This window comes from Microtus oregoni, unplaced genomic scaffold, assembly GCF_018167655.1.
Source record: "Microtus oregoni isolate MIOR12 unplaced genomic scaffold, Mior012 000103F_ref0000194, whole genome shotgun sequence".
In the NCBI taxonomy this organism is placed as follows: domain Eukaryota; kingdom Metazoa; phylum Chordata; class Mammalia; order Rodentia; family Cricetidae; genus Microtus; species Microtus oregoni.
The window spans coordinates 30,450-52,226 of record NW_024544717.1 but is presented as its reverse complement, the minus strand read 5'-3'; the positions used below and the strand labels follow the sequence as shown (position 1 = coordinate 52,226).

The 21,777-nt window shown below is 43.6% G+C and overlaps 1 protein-coding gene across 1 annotated transcript in view; it reads right to left on the bottom strand.

The window, feature by feature from the left end:
- Positions 1-53: 53 nt before the first annotated feature.
- Positions 54-21,777, bottom strand: part of Kdm1b (lysine demethylase 1B) — a 41,932-nt gene continuing 20,208 nt past the window's right edge. Inside the window, exons 11-21 of the mRNA XM_041644985.1 lie at positions 21,448-21,522; positions 17,273-17,410; positions 16,229-16,400; positions 12,617-12,744; positions 10,317-10,448; positions 9,895-9,969; positions 7,297-7,413; positions 6,124-6,249; positions 5,116-5,232; positions 3,687-3,839; positions 54-1,874 (exon numbers count right to left, since the gene is read on the bottom strand). Of these exons, the coding sequence (XP_041500919.1) occupies positions 1,791-1,874; positions 3,687-3,839; positions 5,116-5,232; positions 6,124-6,249; positions 7,297-7,413; positions 9,895-9,969; positions 10,317-10,448; positions 12,617-12,744; positions 16,229-16,400; positions 17,273-17,410; positions 21,448-21,522 (1,317 nt within the window). The 3' untranslated portion in view covers positions 54-1,790. The remainder of the gene's footprint in view (positions 1,875-3,686; positions 3,840-5,115; positions 5,233-6,123; positions 6,250-7,296; positions 7,414-9,894; positions 9,970-10,316; positions 10,449-12,616; positions 12,745-16,228; positions 16,401-17,272; positions 17,411-21,447; positions 21,523-21,777) is intronic.

Below are 21,777 nucleotides of genomic sequence, written 5' to 3'. Positions count from 1 at the left end.
TTTTTGAAGTGATTGTTTGAAAAGACTGGAAACAAAGTTGACAGTGATGCTAAAACCTTTTATTAAGGGTATTTGCAAAAGTTCTTAAGCAGTTTTACATAACCAATCATTCATGATGTGTAGTTAAATCACTGTAAGTATACTTCTGCTCTGTAACTTTTTTTTATTATTTTTTATGACAGGGTTTCTCTGTATAGCCCTGGCTGTCCTGGAACTCACTGTGTAGACCAGAGGCTGCCTTTGAACTCAGAGATTCCCCTGTCTCTGTCTCTCGAGTGCTGTGAGTAAAGGTGTGCAACACCACCGCCCGGCTCTCTAACAAAAATCTTAAAGAGGTTGAAAAACATAGCAACTCAAAAGTACCAAAGTTCCTGTAGAACAACATAGGAAATTAAGTATGTCACTTAAAACTAAAATTTAAATACACATTTATATGAAATGGCATAATACAAGCTCAAGTGCCTAGAAACTAAATAACTTAGACTGAAATTTTAACATTTTGCATTTATCACTTCACACACACTAAACATTTTTAATTACTTACACTTTAAAGCAGAATACTTCCCTTATCAGTACCAATGAGTCTTAACAAATAACCTCTAAGTACAGTGAATGATTAACTTTTAAATATGTAGTCATTGGCTTGTATCATGCCTTGACAGGGAGGGTTTATATCTAGACTGTCTAGAGCTCACTTCACTGTTAACAAGCTAATTTTGAATTTCAGAAATACCTAATTTCAAAAAGTGGCTTTAAAGTCCTTTGTAGCCCCCTTTTAAAAGCAGATCAATAATTCAAAGAACTGTTCAATGACTTTTTAAAACAAAAGCATATTTTTAGTTTGTCAACTGATGTCTCTTGGCAGAATAGGCATCTAAAAGACCCTGAAACCTATGTTTATTAAACAAACTTTAAATGGAAAAGTTTTGCCATATTCGACTTTAACATATGGCTTATAAAGTATGTGCTATGTACCAAGATAATTTTTTCTGCAGTTTTCCAGTGGACCTGCCTATGGGAAACTTAGTAAACTATATAAAATATTAGAACTATAAAGTACTTTAAAAATAAGAGGGGCTTTTAAATTATTCTGACAAGATTTTTGCCAAATTTTAAGTATACTGCACACCCAAAAATGGTTTGTTTTATAGTGTGAAAACATTCTGTACCCATTGAGAATGTAACATACTCTCTTGTGTTGCTGATGAGTGCACAGACCTAAAATATCAAAATATACCTGAATCTTAAGTTTTGAATACCCAATGAAAAGAAATATGTAGTATAAAATAGCCTAGCTTAATGTCATACCTTCAAATTGTATCAAAAAAGAATTGAAAATTTTAAGAAAAGCCCAAAGATTGGAGCTGTGTAGAAATATTAAGGCTCATTGGTAAAGGGACTGAAAAATTGTCACAGAACACATGGCTTTCTAAGTTTCCTAGTGACTCCTGCTGGATGATGTGACTCATAATATAGGAAAAGAAATCTGCCAATGGGAATGGTCCAGTCTAAAGGGATCCATAAGTTCTCAATTTTAGGCTATACTGTGCTGCCTTCTGAAAACCACAGGACTTAGCACTAACTGGGCCTATGGAAAGATAAAATTCACTCTAAGTGCCTAGAAGGATTTTGAAAGTCAGTGATTTCAGAAGAGTGAAATGGGTTTGCATTTTCTTATCACCACAGAAACATTTCAATCTTACTATACAGTCTCCTCTCTTTTAACTTGTGTTTCAAACTTTTCTATTTGGGACACAGAAGAAAGGTAGGTCCATCCATACATGTTCTATTTAAAAGGCTGCAATCTTGCTTGCTTCTCGAACGCCACTCAAATATGCCCCTGTAACAGTTTGTGGGAAATGTCTGTTGGTTGCCTGTTGGGGGGAAAAGAAACTGTTTCAGACTGTGCATAAAGAATTGATGACATCAACAACAGGTCATAAGACTTTGTAGTTTTTTTTGGTCTACCTAAAAATGATTTATGTGTTCATGACAGAGCCTTGAACCTTGGCTTTAACAGACTTGTCCAGCATGCCAAGTACTGTGGCATTCATGGAAATACTATCTAGGACAGTAAAAGTAAGTACTGGGCTGGAAAGTCCAGATCACATAAGCCTCAGCAATGGGCGTTCAGAGAATGGGAATAACTACCCAGGGGAAGCAAAAAAGTCTAAATAAATCCTATCTTAGCCTCTAAAAAACTTACACCTCTAGAAGCAGATGGCAAATGCTGCCTTGTATGGCCATTATATACAATTTCCACAGCTGGCTTAAGATGTCTTAAGATAAAGCCCGATTTGTAATCCCACATTACAATATGAAAAGTCTGACTGGTGGTAGACTTGTAATAGAGCTTCCTTTATGATGGGACAGAGGGCAGGAACTAACAAAAGGCAAACCAATCCAATAAGAATCTTTGGGGCTTGAAGCATAGCGCAAACAACACCTGGTTTCCAAAGGTGACAGATGCTGCTGTGCCTCCTCTGGTTGATAAAGTAATTCAAACACAAGGATCTACATGTTTATGAAACTTGATGTAGTGGCATGTTCTTGTACTCAATTCTAGGAAGGTGGATCTCTAGGGTATGTTTTCTGCCCAGCAAGCATAATCCACTTGGTAACTCCAGCCTATGAAACCCTGTCTCCAAAACAACAGTAACAATACACCAAGGTGGACAGCTCCAGGGCGATGGCACACATTTCCCCACAAACATGCCCCTCTTCTCATAAAAACAGGCATCATGTTAAATAAAAAGCAAAGTTACTACCAAAAGGAAAGGTTCCCAGGCAGTGATGCCACTGCTGGAGCTGGGAAGGTGTCTCAAATGTGCTTTACAACCAGCAAGAGAAACAGGAAACATTTTTCAAAAGCCTAAATAACCAGTGATGGTGTCAGAATGGGGTGGCAACAAAAATTCTGGCAAGAAAATACTCATTCCAAGGTGAAAAGATTACCAAAGATCTCTCCCAAAGTTGAATAAAGAAATAAGAAAGGTTGGTAGTTCAAGAGTTTGAAGGACAGGAGATCTAAGGATAAAGAAAATGGGAGAATGTACTATACTATAGTACTGTACTATAATCTCATGTCAGTGAATAGTGCAAAGACTCTAGGGTTTCAGATAATAAGCGAGCTAGGAGGGAGTATACTGTGAATTGGAGATGACTAAAGGCTAGGGGAGACAGGCACCAAAATAGCTATCAAAACAGCAGGAAACTGTTTAATAATGGAACCCATGAACACCTTGGCTCAGCAATAAACATTACAATGCACACGACAGTTCACATACCAAGTGCGTTGGCTCACATCTGCAATCTCCAGAGTATGGGGCAGGAGGATTGCTGCAATCCAGCCTGGACTACAGTGTGAGACCTGCTCTCAAAAGAGCACGGATACCAACTAAGTAAAATAGCTGCATTAAAAGAATGATGCATGGAGACTATGTAAGTCCTATTTTAACATAGCGAAGTAAGTCAGTCTAATATTAAATCATACAATGTCAATATAAGTACTTTAAGACAGAAAGATACATCTAAAGAATGATGTGTTCACAGGAAAACTAGACAGTTAAAAATGGCTGCTGGCAGAAATAGAAGACAGACTTTCAGAATGGAGACTTTCAACATGCTTGACTTGAGTTTTAAGATTGAGCCACTTTAACTGAAAATACTGATGTCAAGATATGTACCTCACCAGCAAAAAAGACAGATCCTTGTATTTCTTCAGCAATGATGTCATAGGCCTCACCACTTCCAAATGTCTTGACAAAACTATATGCCATCTGGATCCATGGCTCTGTGCTCCATCGTGTGACAAAATACTTGGTGGGATCTGGGACCTCCTTGATGTGCAAAGAAAAAATTATTTTAACAAAATGATTAAAAAGGAACTTGGATACACTACAACCCAGTTAGAAATAAACTTTTCCCTTCTAGGCCTCAGTTTACTGTGGCAGCCTAAGCAGCAGTGTCTCCTCCCTTCCTGTACACACTCTCTTCTCCAGCCACACTTGATCCCTTCACGTCTATGCTTCACCTGCCAAAGACACTCTGTACAACGAGCTGCTACAGTGGCTGTAAACTAGATTTTGTCCACTGGCCTTGGACAAGTTTAACATGCAAAACACTTCCCTATAAACTACAGTTCCAAATAACTAAAAATACAGGTGAAATAACTAAATTCCAAATAGCTAAAAACCCAAGCTGAGAATGACTGGCAGGATTGTATGACTAGTTAGATCTTTTCTTTTACAAAGAGCTGGTGACAGCTGAGTTCCCCTCAATTTAAATTCTGAGTCACTCCACTTCTGTGGAGGCAATGGGGAAGGTACCTGGAGCTCCTTGGAGAGAGTTGCTTATTGGTGCACTAGGAAATTTTAGAAAATGCCCAGTGGATAAGGGCAGTTCTGCCAAAGCATGAGGACCTAAGTGATCTCCAAGAACTTACATAGTGGAAGGAAGCTGTCCTCTGACCTACACATATGGGTAATAGTATGCACATTTAAATATAGTTATTTTTTTAAAAAAAGAATGATAGTCAAAGCTGTTACATGGGAACTATAAAAAAATGGCCTTTTACAGTCTTAGGAAAGGCAGGTAAGTATAAATGATGTGATGAGAAAAAAGACTGCAGCTGTATAGCCCTGACAGATCCAAGTTTAATTACTAAGGCCATCTGAATGGAACTGGAAGTGTGAATCTTTACTGGGTAACTGGATTACAGAAGACACGTTAGAGAAGGCCTAATTCAGTACAGAAAGAAAAGTATTTGAGGATACCAAGGAAAACATCTGTAAGCCATGAAGAGTCTACAGAGACCAACCCAGTTAGACATCTTCATCCTGGGCCTGAGCTTGTAGAACTATAAAAGAATCTTCATCCTGGGCCTGAGCTTGTACAACTATAAAAGAATAAGTCTCGGCACCATGCTCTGACATTTTGCTATGGCAGCCTTGATACTCAGCTGGGTACTCAGGTGGAGATGGTAACTGCAAGGAAAACCAATCTGGCCTGTTTTGATCCCTTGGTATTCAGTGACACTGACTGGCTTCCAGTTCCACCTGCTCACATCCCTTCCACAATAAGCACGTTTATCCTATCAAGGAGGGTTTTTCTCACCTGCTCCTTAAACAGCTCCCGAAGGATGCCCATGCACTGCTGCAACACCTGCTTGTCATCCATGGTCCTGAGGGATGCTACTGCCTCCCCTGTGATCACGGACATCAGTACACTCTGCTGCTTTTGCAGGCACACAGGGAAAAGCACAGGGCACTTGCTGTAAAGGCTCAGTTCCACATACAATATCACTGTGTCCCATTGCCCTTTCTCTTCAGTCCCCATCCATTCTCATGCACACTACTCACCGCCCCACGAGCATAAACACTCATGAAATAATACAAAGGTCAAATTCAAGGTTCCCTTGGCTGTTTATGAAATTTTGTTGGAGAAGCAGCAGAAAGACTGAGAAAGAAATCTGCAGGAATAACTAAATAAGGGATTATAGGCTTCTACCTGAAACCCTTTAAAGCATTTCCCCAAAATGGGGGGAAGCAGGAAACAGTGGCGAGGCTCCTTTTTTACAGCACAGTTGCCACAAGCTTTCTACTCATCTGTTCTCATACAGCCCTCACACGGACCTCCCCTACCTAACCTAGCTCAGCGTTGGTCCACTGACTTACTGTGGTGTCACCGACCTTTCGTGAGGAATTCACTTTCAACCTGAAATAAGCTTTCATGATCATTGACTCAAGCCCCACAGAGCAGAACTGATACTTTTTTTTTTAATATTTATTTATTATGTATACAATGTTCTGTCTGTGTGTATTCCTAAAGGCCAGAAGAGGGCACCAGACCTCATTCCAGATGGTTGTGAGCCACCATGTGGTTGCTGGGAATTGAACTCAGGACCTTTGGAAGAGCAGGCAATGCTCTTAACCACTGAGCCATCTCTTACAGGGCAAGGATTGGGACTCCTTTCCCAAAGAAAATGTCCCAATCAGTGCATCCTCTCTAGAATATAAACACATACCACAGATCTACACAACCATCACTCATTCCTGCTCATGGCACATAATGCATAAACCCTAACATTCAAGAAGGAACTCAAACCACACCACAACATTTTACCTGGGGGTCCATGTCATAGTATACAGCAAAGAGCCCTCGTTGGCTGGCACTGGGAGGAACATGACCAAAAAAGTCAGCCCCTTGAACTTTACTGTCCCAAAATCTATATGGAAACTGCAAGGCAATCTGGAAAGCAAGCAGGGAGAATAAGTCCACCCTGTGTCAATCATTGGCCATCTTGACATGTGTTGGGGACTGCAGACCCTCAGACCCTGAATTTTCTGTGACCTTTTGCCTGCCGGAGTAAACAACTTGTTTTCCTATGTTTGCAGCTGCTCTGAGCACAAGACCATCATGAGTTAGTTCCTGATGGCAAGGGAGTGGTTTCTGGTGGGCTTGCAGCTAAAAAGTCCCTAGAGCTAGGGTGTGGCCATCAGTCAAGGAGAGCCCTATATAAGCTGCCCTGTAATACAGTAAAAAGGGCATTCTTGTTTCAAGGATGACCCATGTCTGTGTGAGTGTGTGTGTGTGTGTGTGTGTGTGTGTGTTTCAATCTCCAGCCCCTTGCCCGACTCGCAAACCATCCCATGGTAGACAGGTGGTATGGTACAGACACAACCTAGAAGTCTACTCACAGACAATTGCACTAGATTCAAAACTGCCCACCTATTTAATCCTGAGCTCCATAAGCTACACACCACTCAAAAGGCCTTCTAGTATCTGCAGCATGGCCTTTACTACTAAGGGAGCCCACAACATGGACATGAGAAACAAAACAAATTAAGAGCTGCTTATAGCAAAGTCAAACTCAGATGACTAGACTCATTTCTCAGCTGGGCTTGGTAGGCAGGGGGATAATCTCAGCACTTGATAGGTGGAGGCAGGAAATCAAGGCTTCAAATCTACCCCTAGCTACACAGTTTGAAGGCAGTCTAGACTACATGAAACCTCATCTAGGGGTTCAAGAGAACTAAAAGTCAAAATGGAATTCAGCTGGCCTTTTTTATCCAAATTATATCAGAAATTTTTAAATAAGGCTAAACTTTTTTAAAAATCTTTCCTGCCCCCATTTTTTAACTGATTAAAATTAGTTGTTTGACATACATGTATATAGTACATTCTGTTTACTCTTACTCCCTTTTGTTTGCCTAACTGTACAAAAGGTTATTATCCAAACAAAACCATCAGCCGGCACTGGTCTTGGAGTTCTGAGGCTAAGGTAATTTAGGTCACCTTTTCAATGATGCCTGCACCCAAGCTATTGATCGCCTTCATCTTCTTCTCTGACAATGGAGGATTAAACTGGATGGCACCTCTCTGTAGAATGGCTAGTGGCACCGTGACCAGTACCTGTGGGAAACAATTAACATAGCATCTGAAACCACCCACACTTCTCCGTGCTCATACCAACCAACACCTGAACATTCCTCTCTGCTCTACTTCCAGCTGTAAAACTGCCAGTATCCCACTTTATGTTCTAAGAATGGGGTGGTATGTGAGTTCACATAGGTTGTTCATTACACAAGAGTGCCTAGCTGAGCAGAAGTGGCAGTCACACAGGAGTGTACACAAGAACCTTCTCGATGGCTAATGGTAAGCTGGGTCGGGAGGGTAGCAGACTTCATCTCTGAAAAGCAGCACTATTTATGGAAGTGGCCCAAGCATGATGGTAAACACTTGTAATCCCAGCACTCTGGAGATAAAGACCAAGATGATCAAAGCCATCTTGTTGTTATATCTGGACTATATAACAAATTGAAGGCCAACTGGATAACAAAAATAAAACAAAAGATTTCAAGTAATTTTAAAGGTCAAATTGAACTCTCAGCTGGGTATGGTAGCACAACAATCCTAGCACTTACAAGGTTAAGGCCAACCAAGGCTACATACCAAGGACCTATTGGGGAAAAAATGGGATCCTCGAAGCCACATAATAAAAACAAACCATCAAGAATAACTGCTGTCTCAACTTACCATTCAGAAAGTTCTGGTTCCAGAATCAACCAAGAAGTCATCACTACTACCAGCACCAGAATCACCCTACATAGAGAAAGACCTGCACCAGCAAAACAGGTGTCCTCTGCGCCGTCTTTTGGCTTCATGGGACCTCTGCTACCCCTGCTACAGCAGAACCAAGCACTTTAACCACTGTGCTGGCAGCAGAGGCAGCAACAGTGAAGCAAAGCCAGACAGGCTGCACCTCCCAGATGTGTATGCGACTGGTTGGATGTCACAAGGAGAACCTTAGAGGCAAGGGAGTCTGCATAAGAGGAAGGGAAGGAACTACAGCTGCCTTTCAATACCTGCAGGACTAGATGAAACAAGAATGCACTGGAATCTCAACAGCCTCAAACCCTCCACGTACTTGGTTTAACCGCTGGTTCTGGGATCAGAGTAAGTGCAGAGTTGTTCTGAGTTCTATTCATGTGCACTAGCATCCACACGACCAACAAAACAGTCAGTGCCAAACAGCAGCTGACACGACTGCTAAAAATAAGTTCTCCAAGTCTTACTAACAAAACTTTCCAAAGTATAAACGCTCGAGCAAGCCGCTAGTGATATAAACTCCCGCTGGTAGGACAGTGAGCTTCATTATCTGTGAAAGCAACCTAGACAGTCACAGTCTCTCCAGCTGGGCTGCACAGCAGGAAGACTCCCAATACAAACGGTGATGAGTATTAGCCGTATAATAAGAATATCTGCTTTAAACATTTTAAAGTGTGGTTTGCACCTATGTTGACTCGTCTGGAAGTCCTAAAAACATAGGCTCAGGAGTGCATGTCTAGCCAACATCAGCAGAGGGAGAGGGTGACCAGGCAGGGAAATACCAAGTAGCATGTTATCCTTGACACTAAAATGCAGACACACAGAATTCCCTCCCTTGAATTGAGCTGAGTTGTAATTTAAAAAGCCCATACTTAAAATGCTAGCCTTTGGAGGAAGTTACATAGTAGGAGCTTACAGTGGACACGACTGCCCAGTGGCTCCCAGCAAGCTACACAGAGAATCAGAGGCTTGAAAAACAAGAATCCTTACAGGGCCCTGAGAAGCACTGCATGGTCTCCCAGCCAGCTGATGACACTTCCAACCCATTGTATCTCTAGGCCCCATCCTCCCTGTGTGAGATGCACTCCTTTGATTCTGTATGAATATTCAGGACCATGAAAGCTGTCAGATGACAGAGAGAAAGCAAAGCTAGTCTGCCAGCAGGTGACAGGGTCCATCCGTGAGATCTCTTCATCATCATTTCAACTCCAGAAATAACCAAGCTTTCAGGGTAGCTGCCTTCATTTTCCAGTACCACGCTTCACATCGGGATGTCAGCAACTAGACTCAGCATCTTGCACTATCCACCTATTGAAGCTCGCTATCAAGAGTCCAAACTACACTGAAGTACTTAAGCTCCAGGAAAATACAGTTTCAAGACAAGAACTTGAATTTGAAAAGGGTTCCAGCATCCCTTTCAATCCTAAGGGTGCTGTGCTATATAACTTCCCAAACTCATATGATCAAGGCATTTTCAGGAGGAAGAACTGGGGACAACATGCAGGTCCTCACACTGGAACTCAATCGCCAGCCCTGGGAATTTTCTTATTAAATTATTCGGCCCAGTGGACTACAGAACCCACTTTAAGGAACACAGAACTCCATTTCCATGTGTTTAGACAGTATTTGAATATTTCAGATTTGTAAGCTACTCACGACTTGTGAGTAGACCTGCTTCATTAGAAACCAACAAGTCTCTAGGCAGACTCCAAGGACAAACTGCTTGATGGCAAAGATGGCCCTTGGTAGTATGGTGCTCTATCCTAGTGGGACCCCAGCACCTACCTTTTGTGCAGAATACCCTATACCATCTGTCGTGGTAACTTGCACTTCATCTCCAGTATAATCTATACTTTGCACCTGTTCAAGACAAACATTTAGCAACATTGTGAGGGTCAGGACCTTTCCCACAGTGTGTGTATGTTACAGCTCAGGCTATGCAGAGGAGGGTGTACTGGGCATGCAGCATTCTTGAGTGGTTACAGCTGAACTCAGTTAAAGTTTATAAACATGGCAAGATAATAGAAAATGCTTTATTATAGCACAAAGTAAGGCAGATCATTTCTGAAACTATGAAGATATGAGGTGAAGAACTTAGTGTTGAATTAGGGCTAGCGAGGTCATGAGCTACGAAACCCTGTATTCTTAAAAACTACATCCTCCCAAAACTTCACATCCTCCCCAGTCTCCCACCCATCCAAACTCACTGGAGATTTGAGGCGAATGTCGAGTCCTTCAGCCAGTTTTTCAATGATAGCAGAGTATCCAGGAGTTAGAAGAGTATGGTCACCAGCAAACTGGGCAAAGAATTCATTGTGGTCCCAGGAGCGAGCAGACACCTAGGAAACAATACAGTATGTTAGGAAGCCATACTGTAAACCTACAAGCTGCTCCTGAGGACATCAGGGGGAAAAAAAAAGTTCCAGGTGGAGAAAACCACCCCAGGCAGGAGAAGAGTACCAATCACAGAGGAAATGAGGACAACCAACCAGCCCCAGGGTACACCAGTGCCTGGGGAAGGCAAACTATGTGACAAACAGAAAAGCTTACATTAGAACAAATGATCTAAACAGACATGGCAGCTCATGCCTCTAGTTCTAGCACCTAGAAAACTGAGGTATTGCCCTAACTTCCAGGTCAGTTAGTCTACAGAGTAAGACTTTGTCTCAAAATAAATACAAGTGGACAGCACCTGAGGAACAGTACCTGAGATTGTCTTCTGGTCTACACATGCACGTACTCACCCACACACGTGACAAATGGGAGAAGGTTTAATTATTTCAGAATAGGTACCACTTATTGATTAAAGAAAAAAATGTTTACTTGAAGCATCAGATGAAGGGGGCTCCTGCACAGCGGGGGCTCCCTCCCAGACCCCAGATTAGGCACAAAGCACACCCAAACACACCTGCTCACAGAGAACCTTTATTTAGCAGGCAAGAAAAGTTAAAGTGGCTGCTCTGACTCTGGCAGAAAAGCAGCTGCAAATGACCTCATAGGTGTAAGTTTTAAGAGAAGAGAAGGGAGGCCTGCATTAGAATGGGCTGGGATGCTGTGGTAAAGGAGACAGGTACAGGGGAGATATGGGGAAGGAACAAGAGAAAGGGGGCAGGGGTGTGTTCCAGAGGGACAAAGGACTGCCTCTGAATAGAGAGCGACAGACATAGCACATAGACAAATGGCAGTTTAAAAAAGTAAAGAGGGAGACCTCGTGTTAGGAAGAGATATTTCATTTTAATTGGGCATATGAATTAGGTGAGCCCAACGGGCCTTCAGATTGCTGGACTTCAATTCTTCAATAGCTGGACGCTGGGAGTCAGCCTTAGGAGGTGGAAGTGGGTATAAACCTCGGTAGCTAGCATTAGGAATGTAAGCTAACAGTTTTTACAAGGCAGAGGGAACAGGAGAAGGGCAAGGCCTGCCAGGGCCACGTGCTAGAGGAGGCAAAGTCCGTTCATCAGCAACTCTGGTGAAGGCAAATCCATGGAGGTCAAACTGCACGCATTTTTTCCAACTCCACAGGAATATCCGCCAAATTTCTATCCTCAACACGGGTAGGAGTTCCATAAAGGCAAAGACCCAGCACATTTGGGGGAAATGGTTCAATCCAAACTGTAATGCAGAGTAGCATGGAGACGGCGGTGTTCTCAAGACTGCTTCCTAGCAGGGGAGTGGACTGTTGATCGCAGCTGGCTGAGTTAGGCCAGCTTGAAATTCACTTCTGCAGACCAACAGGACAGAAGTGCAATGCTACAACTTTAGTTTCTTGGAGCAGTGTTTGTAAACAGTATGTCCCCACTAAAATGACTCTCAGGGCCCCTGCACAGGGTTAAGAGCAGCAAAGGAAAGGCTCTTGGTCCTTTTCAGGTCCAGCGCAGCATCCCTCCCTTCTTGGAGTGTACAGACTGAACTTCTTCACAGGCAATATGGTGGTAGATGTCTATAACACTATCACCTGGGAGGCTGAGGGATGAGAAACCTGAGTTCGGGTCCAGTTGGTGCTACCAAGCAATATTTAACTTTACAATCAGATAAACTACCAGCCAAGTGGCGGTATGTGCCTGTATCCCCAGCAACATGGGAGGTGGTGAAAAGAAGAGCTGGCGCTATATGGCCAGTTCAAACCCAGCCTGGGTTACACAAACGGCCAGGAAGATGGCTCTCTGGTTCAAAGTGCTTGCTGCATAAGCCTAGGAGCAGAATTTAGTCAGAGTTTTTACAGTGAAGGCGCAGAACCAGCTCTGGAGGGCTGGCCTCTAACCAGTGTATACATGCAGCGGCACTCAAGCAACTGTACAGACACATACGGGACAGGGAGATGCAAAGCTCACTGACCAGCAAGCCTCCTCTCTGCCTCCTCAACACTGAGATCATAAGCACACACATCTGGTTTTCTCAGGGATCCTGGGGATCCGAACTCAGATCCACACACTTATACAGCAGCACTTTACTGAATGAGCCCTCTCCCCAGCTGCACACCAGAGTATCTGAGGACCCACGGGCTTACCTGGTGCAGGCTGCTGCCACAGGCGTACTCCAGGTTGCTCAGGTGGAACTGCAGCACCTGTCCTTCCAGCTCACTGAACTGGATGCCAGATTCCTTCACAAAAGCTTGGTAGATCTCCTCTATCTTCTCTGTGGTGAGAACGGATCAGAACAAAATAATCAGCTGCTGAGCAATTTCCTGTCCAATTCCTGATCCTGCTTTCCCCAAAAGAGCCCAAAACTTCCAGTCTTACCCAAGTAAACTCAGGAATAAATAGAATGCAATATATTCTTAATGGGGCCAACTCCTCAGCAAGCAAACACTTTTTTTTTTTTCCAAGACAGGGTTTCTCTGTTGCTTTGGAGCCTATCCTAGAACTAGCTCTTGTCGACCAGGCTGGCCTCGAACTCACAGAGATCCGCCTGCCTGCCTGCCTGCCTCTGAGTGCTGGGATTAAAGGCATACACCACCACCATCCAGCTGCAAATGCTTAATCTTGATGGAAACGAAAGTTGGCCATTAAAACACGTTAAGCGCCTGCTTAGTTGAGAAGCTGTCTCCTCTGCTCCAGAGGTGGAAAAAATCCCCTTGCACATGCAGACAGGATCACCAATGCCTTTTCTGCTCTGACTGCTGTGGCCTTGAAGCTCCTATATCATCTCCCCTCAACCAACGGAAATATGGAAGACGGCTCAAGTGCAGTCTCTCCTGTGGCCTTTTGCTGCATCAGCAATCTTTCTCAACACCACTAATGAACACACAGTTAAGTTCCAAAAGCTGACTGAGCAGGGTGGGCCTGCTGGCTTCACCCAAGTAGCAACTATGACCTACTCACTTTGAGGCTTGGCCACACAGCTCTCAAATCCATTCAGGGTAAATTCTAGCCCTGCTAGACTTACTTCTCCTGCTGTTGAGTTTAAGTACAGCCTCCAGTGCCTGGGTCTTCCATGCCTTACAGTCTGCCTCAGCCTCCCCAGTGCCGTATTACAGGTGTGTACAGGATTTATCTATCTCATTCAAATGGAATTTTAACTATAGATATTCCTGTGAAATTGTTCTGATTGGCGTAACTAAACGATAATGGGGGGTTGCACACTTGGCATCTGAGGGCTCTGGTCTAATTCCAAGCATCTTAGTCCACTTTGGTAACTGTTTAGTGACGACAATCATCCACATACGTCACAGACTCCAGGTTTCTATGAAGTGCTGTGCACCTACCTGACTAGAACCACCAGTGAGCATCTGTTGTTGTTTTCAGAGCTGGAAAATGGACTCAGCACCTTGGGCAGGGTAGACAAACGGTTTCTTACTAAGCACTAGCCTGAGCCCTCAGCTTTCTGAGACAAGGTACGTTATGTATTAACAGTATGTAGCCGGTGTATATGTGTGTGTGAGAGTGAGAGAGAGAGTGAGTGAGAGAGAGAGAGTGAGAGAGTGAGAGTGAGAGAGAGAGAGAGAGAGCGCGCGCCAGTGTGTGTAACTCTAGATCCCAACTCAGCCTCAATTCCAAATTCTCACTAAAATGTTGTAATTCTTAACTAATTTGTCATATCGAGATACCCAGATTTCTGCCCTGGTGTCTTGAGCTCTGTCACTTTCAGAGCCCTTTGCAGCAGCCCCATTCCTGCCTGCTGATAGTCTCTACATTCCTGTCACTTAGTGAAAAAGAGAGACACCATTCTCACAGCCCAGCATAAAATCAAGCACAAGCAGACTAAAAGGGGCTTCAACCTAATAACCTAATTGTCACATAAGTAGTATCTTATAATTTTAGTACATATTCCTTGTGAAATGACCTGTAGCCCCAAAGCCTCCCTCTCTCTCTCTCTCCTGCTATACCGAGACTGCAGACAACTGATAGGCAGAATATAACCATAACTTCATACAGATATATGCATGCATTATCAAAACTTGTTAAATAGAATACTAAGCTTAAGCAATTATTTATAAATTATTCTTAGGCCTCCTTTAATGTTTTAAAACAAGGTCAGGAGAAAAGCTGTAACAAGGCGAGTAACTAAGAAAGAGATGTGAAGAGAATCGGCCATTGAGAAGAGAGCGGGCGTGACGATGAGACCACCTGAAATCCCAGTACTCTGGAGGCTGAGGCAGGAGGACGCAAAAAGAAAAGAAAAATGTAAAATTTGGAGACTTCAAGTGGGCCTAGTAATTTTAGTTTCAAGAGATTAACAACTGGTCAATTGGTCTGGACACTACACATCTTATTCAATGGTCCGGCTGCCTAGAGGGCATTCCTGAGAATTCTGTCAGGGTTCGTCTGCCAACACTCTTTTCCAACAATGATCTGACTGTGAGTCAGGTCTCTCAAAGGCGGCAGAGGGGGAGGGAGAGACATGCCCTGTGTGCCCATTAATTTAAATTGTCAACTTGATACAAAGTAGCATCTCTTGGGAATGAAAGAAATTCAGTGGGGGATTACACATATCAGGCTGTCTGTGAGGGACTGTCTCAGCTGCCTTAACGGATGTGGGAAAACAAAACCTCAAAGTGGGCAGCGCCACTCCTGGGCTTTGGGACTGGGCTGTTGTTAAAGCACAGAAACCACGCTGAGCAGAATGCACGCATGCGGTCTTTTCCTGCTCTGGGTGGCGGATGTGATAGGACTTGCCCACTGTGATGACTATAACTTAAGCTAAACGACCCCTTTCTTTCCTACGCTGCTTTCTGTCAGAGTATATCCCAGTAACAGAGAGGAAACCAAAACACCTAGCTACTGCAATAAAGTACAATATCAGTTGAAGAACTGAGAACACGCTTGTCAAAATACACGGTTAAAGAGATTAACATATTAAAGAGTTAAAACAATCACACTTCAAAAAAAATCATGCTTCCAAGAACTACAAATGAAAAATGCAGATCACAAAATTGCGAGTTACATAAACAGAAATGTAAGGGGCAGTACACAATGCCCCAGCTGGTACCTTCATGGAAATGGGTCGCCATAAGAAGTCAAGGGTTGGGGCTGGAGAGATGGCTCAGAGGTTAAGAGCACTGGCTGCTCTTCCAGAGGTCCTGAGTTCAATTCCCAGCAACCACATGGTGGCTCACAACCATCTGTACTGAGATCTGGCACCCTCCTCTGGCGTGCAAGAATACATTGAGGCAGAATGTTGTATACATAATAAATAAAATAAATCTTTAAAAAAAAAAGTCAAGGGTTTAAGAGCTGTGATTATTATTGCCCATTTAAGTACCACAGTCAAAGTTCTGATTTTATACGCTTACTTTAAAATATGCATTAAGCAAAACATATTTAAAAAAACAATCTATTATAGCTGAAGTCAAAGAAAGGAAAGAAATACTGATATTCAGAGACCTTCAGAAGGCATATATGGGCTAACAACCGTAACCACATACATGGAGGGCTTATCACAGGTTTAAAGTAAGTTTCTCTGGGAGACTGAAATAAATGTTTAGATAATTTTGTTAAACAATACGCCACTCAAAGTAAGATGTGTTTCTGTGTGTATGCGTGCACACACGTGAACTTCCCCAGGGAAGTTCTGCCCATCTCTGAGAAAATCTGCAGCATTCAGTGAGAGTAATGTATGTCAAGACTGGCCCTCCTGCAGATACTACGAGGGAACCATCACACCACCGTTCTCCCCATACCTCCTAAAGGGACATCTTGGAGCAGAGTCTTATCCTTCCTCCACTCAGAGACAACATCCAAGAGAGCATTAAAATGAAAATCCATGCGCTTGTCAATAGTGGGGTCAGTTATCCGTCCACCTTCCTGAATTAAGTCACATCTTTCTCCCAACTTATGCATGCTGATGCCAAGCTTCAAAATAACAAGAAGAACAGGGTGAAAGTCTTTCCTGGAAAAAAATACCTACAAGTTCTAAACTGACGTTAGGCAGCGCTCTCATGAAAAGAGTCTAAGAACTCAAAACAGCAGCTGTGTGCTCGCTGGGGGACAGCCAAGTGAGGAAGCAGAAATAGAATGAAGTCAGGAACACCCCACTCTATGGGACATGAGGGTAACAACAGCAGTTTCCAGGCAATGCACTCTAAATTCTCAGCTCATGTTTCAGGTGCTGTGGGCTGCCTGTCCTTACTAAGCACTCTATCGCTGCTTCAGATCTTCATGCAAATGATCACATACACTCAGAGAAGCAGAAACCTTCAGGGGAAAACAATCACCTTAGACCTAGCAGGTCGGCAAGATAACAGACAGGGTGCTAGAAGACACCTGCAGAGAAATACTCTACTTTGTAAGTATTAACTGTGCCCAAATGTTGCATGTAAACTAGCTCATGAATATTTGGGGCATACTTACACTAAAAAATTTACTTGTTTGAAAGACAAACCTACCTAAGAATCCTAAATTTTCACCTGATACACCTAGCAACCCTGGGCTTGATTATGAACCAACTAAGTGGCTTGAAAATGATCCAGAAATAAAAAATAAAGATCTTGGGGAAAGTCTTTTAAATGCCTAACGGGAAAGGCATCCATGTAACCATTATTACATACTTTGCAGAGGGTATGAAGGAAATTGTGTATGCTGTCTACTCTGGAAACATATTAATGTACTTAGTGCACCCCAGCACTGAGGATGGAACTAGGCAGGTGCTTTACCACGGGGCCGTTACCCCCAGTCCATACTAACGCTCTATGCAAGCAGAGCCCACAAGTCTTCAGGACACTCACTTGCTCACACATCAGTGCTACTGGGTTGTTAATACAGCCATTGACAATCTGGGGTCCTCTTCCCACCACGACACCTTTAAAAGACTTGTCATCCCAGACTCGGCCTCCAATTCGACCTTTGGCTTCCAGTACAGTCACCTAGAAAGACAATTGGGATCGAAACAGAACAGTCATACCAGATGCAGAATTACAAAAACAGAGTGACAGTGTTAAACAACCCCATGCTCAGAGATTCAGTTCCACAGAAACAACTACAGCAAGTATGACGAGAACCAGGTACACATTTAGGCCAGCCTAGCTTCAGCAAGGAGTGGGTGGGTGGTCTTACACCACTCCTCTCACATCAGGTAAGATTCAGTGACTGAGAGCACTCTGGGGTTCGAGGCAGGACGACTGCCATGAATTCAAGGCCACTCTGGGCTACATAGTGAGCTCTAGGCCAGCACTGGCTACAGAGTGAGACCCTATCTCAAATACATCATAAAACAAGAGAAAGATCTGATGAATGAGTAAATCCATCACTGAATTTTAAACAGCATTCTACAAGTTATTTTTTTACTTAATGTTATGTGTTTTGTGGAAATACACACGTCTGTACCACATGTCATGCAGTGCCTTTAGAGGTCAGAAGAGGGCATCAGATCCCCTTGTAACTGGAGTTACAGCCTGTTGGGAGCCAGGACATCAGCGCTAGGAATCAAAGCCAGGTGCTCTGGAAGAGCAGCAGTGCTCTTAACCACTGACTCAACTCTCCAGCCCCGCGTCAGTTTGTTTTTCCAACTTTAACTTGTGTGGCAGTGGGCATATTTATGTGTGTGCATGTGTATACAGGTGTACTTGACTGTATATTCTGAGACAGGCTACCTCTCGCTGAACCTGGAGCTCCACTTTACCTAGGCTGGCTGGGTAGCAATCTCCTAGATCCACTTGTCTCTTCTCTCCCAGACTGTTGGGATAATAGACACACTCTGCCACCTCTAGCATTTCTGTGAAAGCAGGGAATCTGAACTCAAGGCTTCATGCTTTTACAGCACACAATTTGTCTACAAAGCCATCTCCCAAGACCCTAGAAATCACATTAAAATCTAGTCTAAGTTATGAATGTAAACCCAGCATTTAGGGGGTTGAGACAGAATGCTCAAGCGTAAGGCCATTTTGTATTACTTGGGAATTCCTGGTCTCAAACAAAGCAAACAAAAACTATGTTCAAGCCGGGTGGTGGTGGCGCACGCCTTTAATCCCAGCACTCAGGGGGCAGAGGCAGGCGGATCTCTGTGAGTTCGTGACCAGCCTGGTCTACAAGAGCTAGTTCCAGGACAGGCTCCAAAACCATAGAGAAACCCTGTACCAAAACAAAACAAAACAAAACAAAACAAAACAAAAAAACTATGTTCAAGAGCTGAATTTTCCACCAAATACCTGTTCTTCAGTGTTGCTAGGACATTTTCAACTATGGAAGTATGACCGTAACACAGTTGGCTGAATCCAGAGAGTCCACACCCATCTCCAAGTGTCTAATGCCAGTGAGATGCAAAACTGCTCTCTGGCAGCAGGCAAGGTTTCTGCATGACCCCAGGATTCCAAGTGCCCTTGCCCTGGGGGTTGCAGTAGGTTGCAACTTGAGTGCTCCTTGCTGCAGTATCAGTCATACCTCTGGAAGCGCTACTCTGAATTGCCCTCTCCAGTTAACTGCTGCCCAGGTTACCCAGAACACTCTGCTGTCTAACCTTAAGGGGACGGATGGTCTCCTAGGCTATCACAATCACTTGAGAGAGTAATGAGTCCTCTGGGACCTCCCCCGCCAACATAACTAGGAGGGCTACAGCTGTGGTTCTACCTTCCTATCCTCTTTCTCTAATTTCTTTTCGTTTCTCTCTCTTTTTAGTATACAAGGGCTGAACATTAAAGGCAGTCTCCCAGACTTTGGATATTACCTATAATATAATCTAGGCTTCCTAAGTAAAAAACAAACAAAAGACACTGAGCCTGATATCTACTACTGAAATAACACACACACACACACTTTCTATAGCTCACAGAAGGGGTTTCCTACCACAAACACTTCCTCTTAACCCAACTGACTTTCCTGTTTTGCTAGTATGACGCAGTCCACAATTTGAGTCCTCTATCTACCCAGGAGAAAAATCTTTTAGGCACAGTTATTAAATACTTTTGACAATCTGAAACGTGACTTTTGAACACCTTGCCAAAAATTTACACTCTCTGGGCCAGATAGGGAAAAGTGAAAGGTCTGAATCTTAAATTATACTTAACTTGCCTGGCAATGGTGGCGTACACCTTTAATCCCAAGCAGAGGCAGGTGGATCTCTGCGAGTTCAAGGCCAGCTTGTTCTACTAAGAGTTCCAGGATAGTTAAGGCTATACAAAGAAACCCTATCTCAAAACAACAACAACAAAAAAATTATATTTAACTTTGCCTTCAATGAAAATCAAAGTCTTTGAAAAGTTTTAAGAAGAATGTACTCAATTGATGTGAGAGTCTTCTGTTTTGTGTTAATTTTATTGGTTAAATAAAGAGACTGCCTTGGCCCTTTAATAGGACATAAAATTAGGTAGGCGGAGTAAGCAGAACAGAATGCTGGGAGAAAGAAGCTGAGTCAAGGAGTCGCCATGGTTCTCCCACTCCAGACAGACGCAGGTTAAGATCTTCACTGGTAAGCCACCTCGTGGGCTACACAGATTATGAGAAATGGGTTAGTCGAGGTGCGAGAGTTAGCCGAGAAGAGGCTGGAACTAATGGGCCAAACAGTGTTTAAAAGAATACAGTTTCCATGTAATTATTTCGGGGCATAAGCTAGCCATGTGGGCGGCCGGGTGCCGGGGACGCAGCCCCTCCACTCATATTTCAACACTCAATTTAGAAAATCAGAGAAAGCTAGGGGAAGGTTCCTGATTTGATACCAGATTCTTAGAGAGTCTCACTATGTAGTGCTGACTGGCCTAGAACGAGGATAGCCTCCAAGTCAGATCTGCCTGCCTGTCTCCTTGGTGCTGGGATGAAGACGTGCACTTCTGGGCCCAGCTGAACCATACCACCCCACCCCCTAGCAGCCTCTATCCTGGCTAGCTGTGAGCTGGAGTAAGGCATTTGCCAGCAACTGGCATATTGTTCTGCCCTCCCAAGGTGCTAAGGAGTCAGAATTCTAGCTCAGCCATGTGATCATTCATTCCATTCTGCTTTCGAAAGCCAGGGCTTATGTTTTCCTGAATAAGATCCCAAGGGTGACTGGTCTGCATAAAGAAATCCGAGGGCTAGAGCAGAGTGCTTGCCTGGCATAACACAAGCCCTGGGTTTCATCCTCAGTACTGGGGGGCAGGGAAGCTAACTGAAAACTTCCCCAACAGACAGTGAATTTCTGTGCTTCCATCTGTTGTCCCAAACTATCCTATCATCGCCACTGGTTAACAATAACCTGCCAAGATCTTCTGTGGACTCAGGCTAGAATGTCTGAGTTCCTTCCTATAGTCTAGTACTCTCCAAGTTCTACCTGCTCTGACCGACTCAGTCCAATCCAAAGCTTTTCTAGGACCTGCTGTAAAAGATGTGTTCTTTACGCTATCAATCAAGAGGCAGACACCTGACCCCAGTTCTAGGTGAGCTTCTCTCATAAACAAACAAACAAACAAAGTGTGTATATCATTTTTTGATGGAGGAAGGTCATTGGTTAATTAAATAAAGAAACTGCTTGCCCTGATAGGTTAGAACATAGGTGGGTGGAGTAAACAGAACAGAATGTTGGGAAGAAGAGGAAGTGAGCTCAGAGACACCATGCTCCCCTCTCCCGGGCAGACGCAATAGCTCTGCTCTCTGAGGCAGAGGCATGAAGCTCAGACCCAGGATGGACGTAGGCTAGAATCTTTCCCGGTAAGACTGATGCTACACAGATTATTAGAGATGGGTTGATCGGGATATGAGAATTAGCCTGTAAGGGCTAGAGTTAATGGGCCAAGCAGTGTTTAAAAGAATACAATTTGTGTGTTGTTATTTCGGATAAAGCTAGCCGGTGGTGGGAGCTGGGTGGCGGAACACAGCCCGCAGCTCCAATTACTACAATTTTTCACGAGATTTACGAACTGGCCTGTAAGTCTTACAAAATTTGGAGCAAAGGAGCAGCGAACCACCTGTCCCCACCCCCAGTTCCCCAGTGTCTCACCTTCATACCAAAGTTATGTAGTTGCCTAGCAGCTGCTAAGCCTGCTGGACCAGCCCCAACAACCAGAACCGATTTCTTCAAAAAAAGAAAAACAAAAAACAAAACACAAAGAAACTCTAGTTAGAACAGTGGTAACAAAGGTTGTTACAGTTGCTCTGGCAGGTTCCAGCTGCCAGGCAGGGTTAGTCTGTATTTCTCTGGTGTTACTAAGCTCTGTTTTCCTAGAGTACAGGACAGCACCTGTCTTAAGTAACCTCTTTTTCCCTATGCCCTGGAGAAACTGTGCTTCTAGTCTCCTCCTGGGAAAAGGTCTTCACAAGGCTTCCTTTT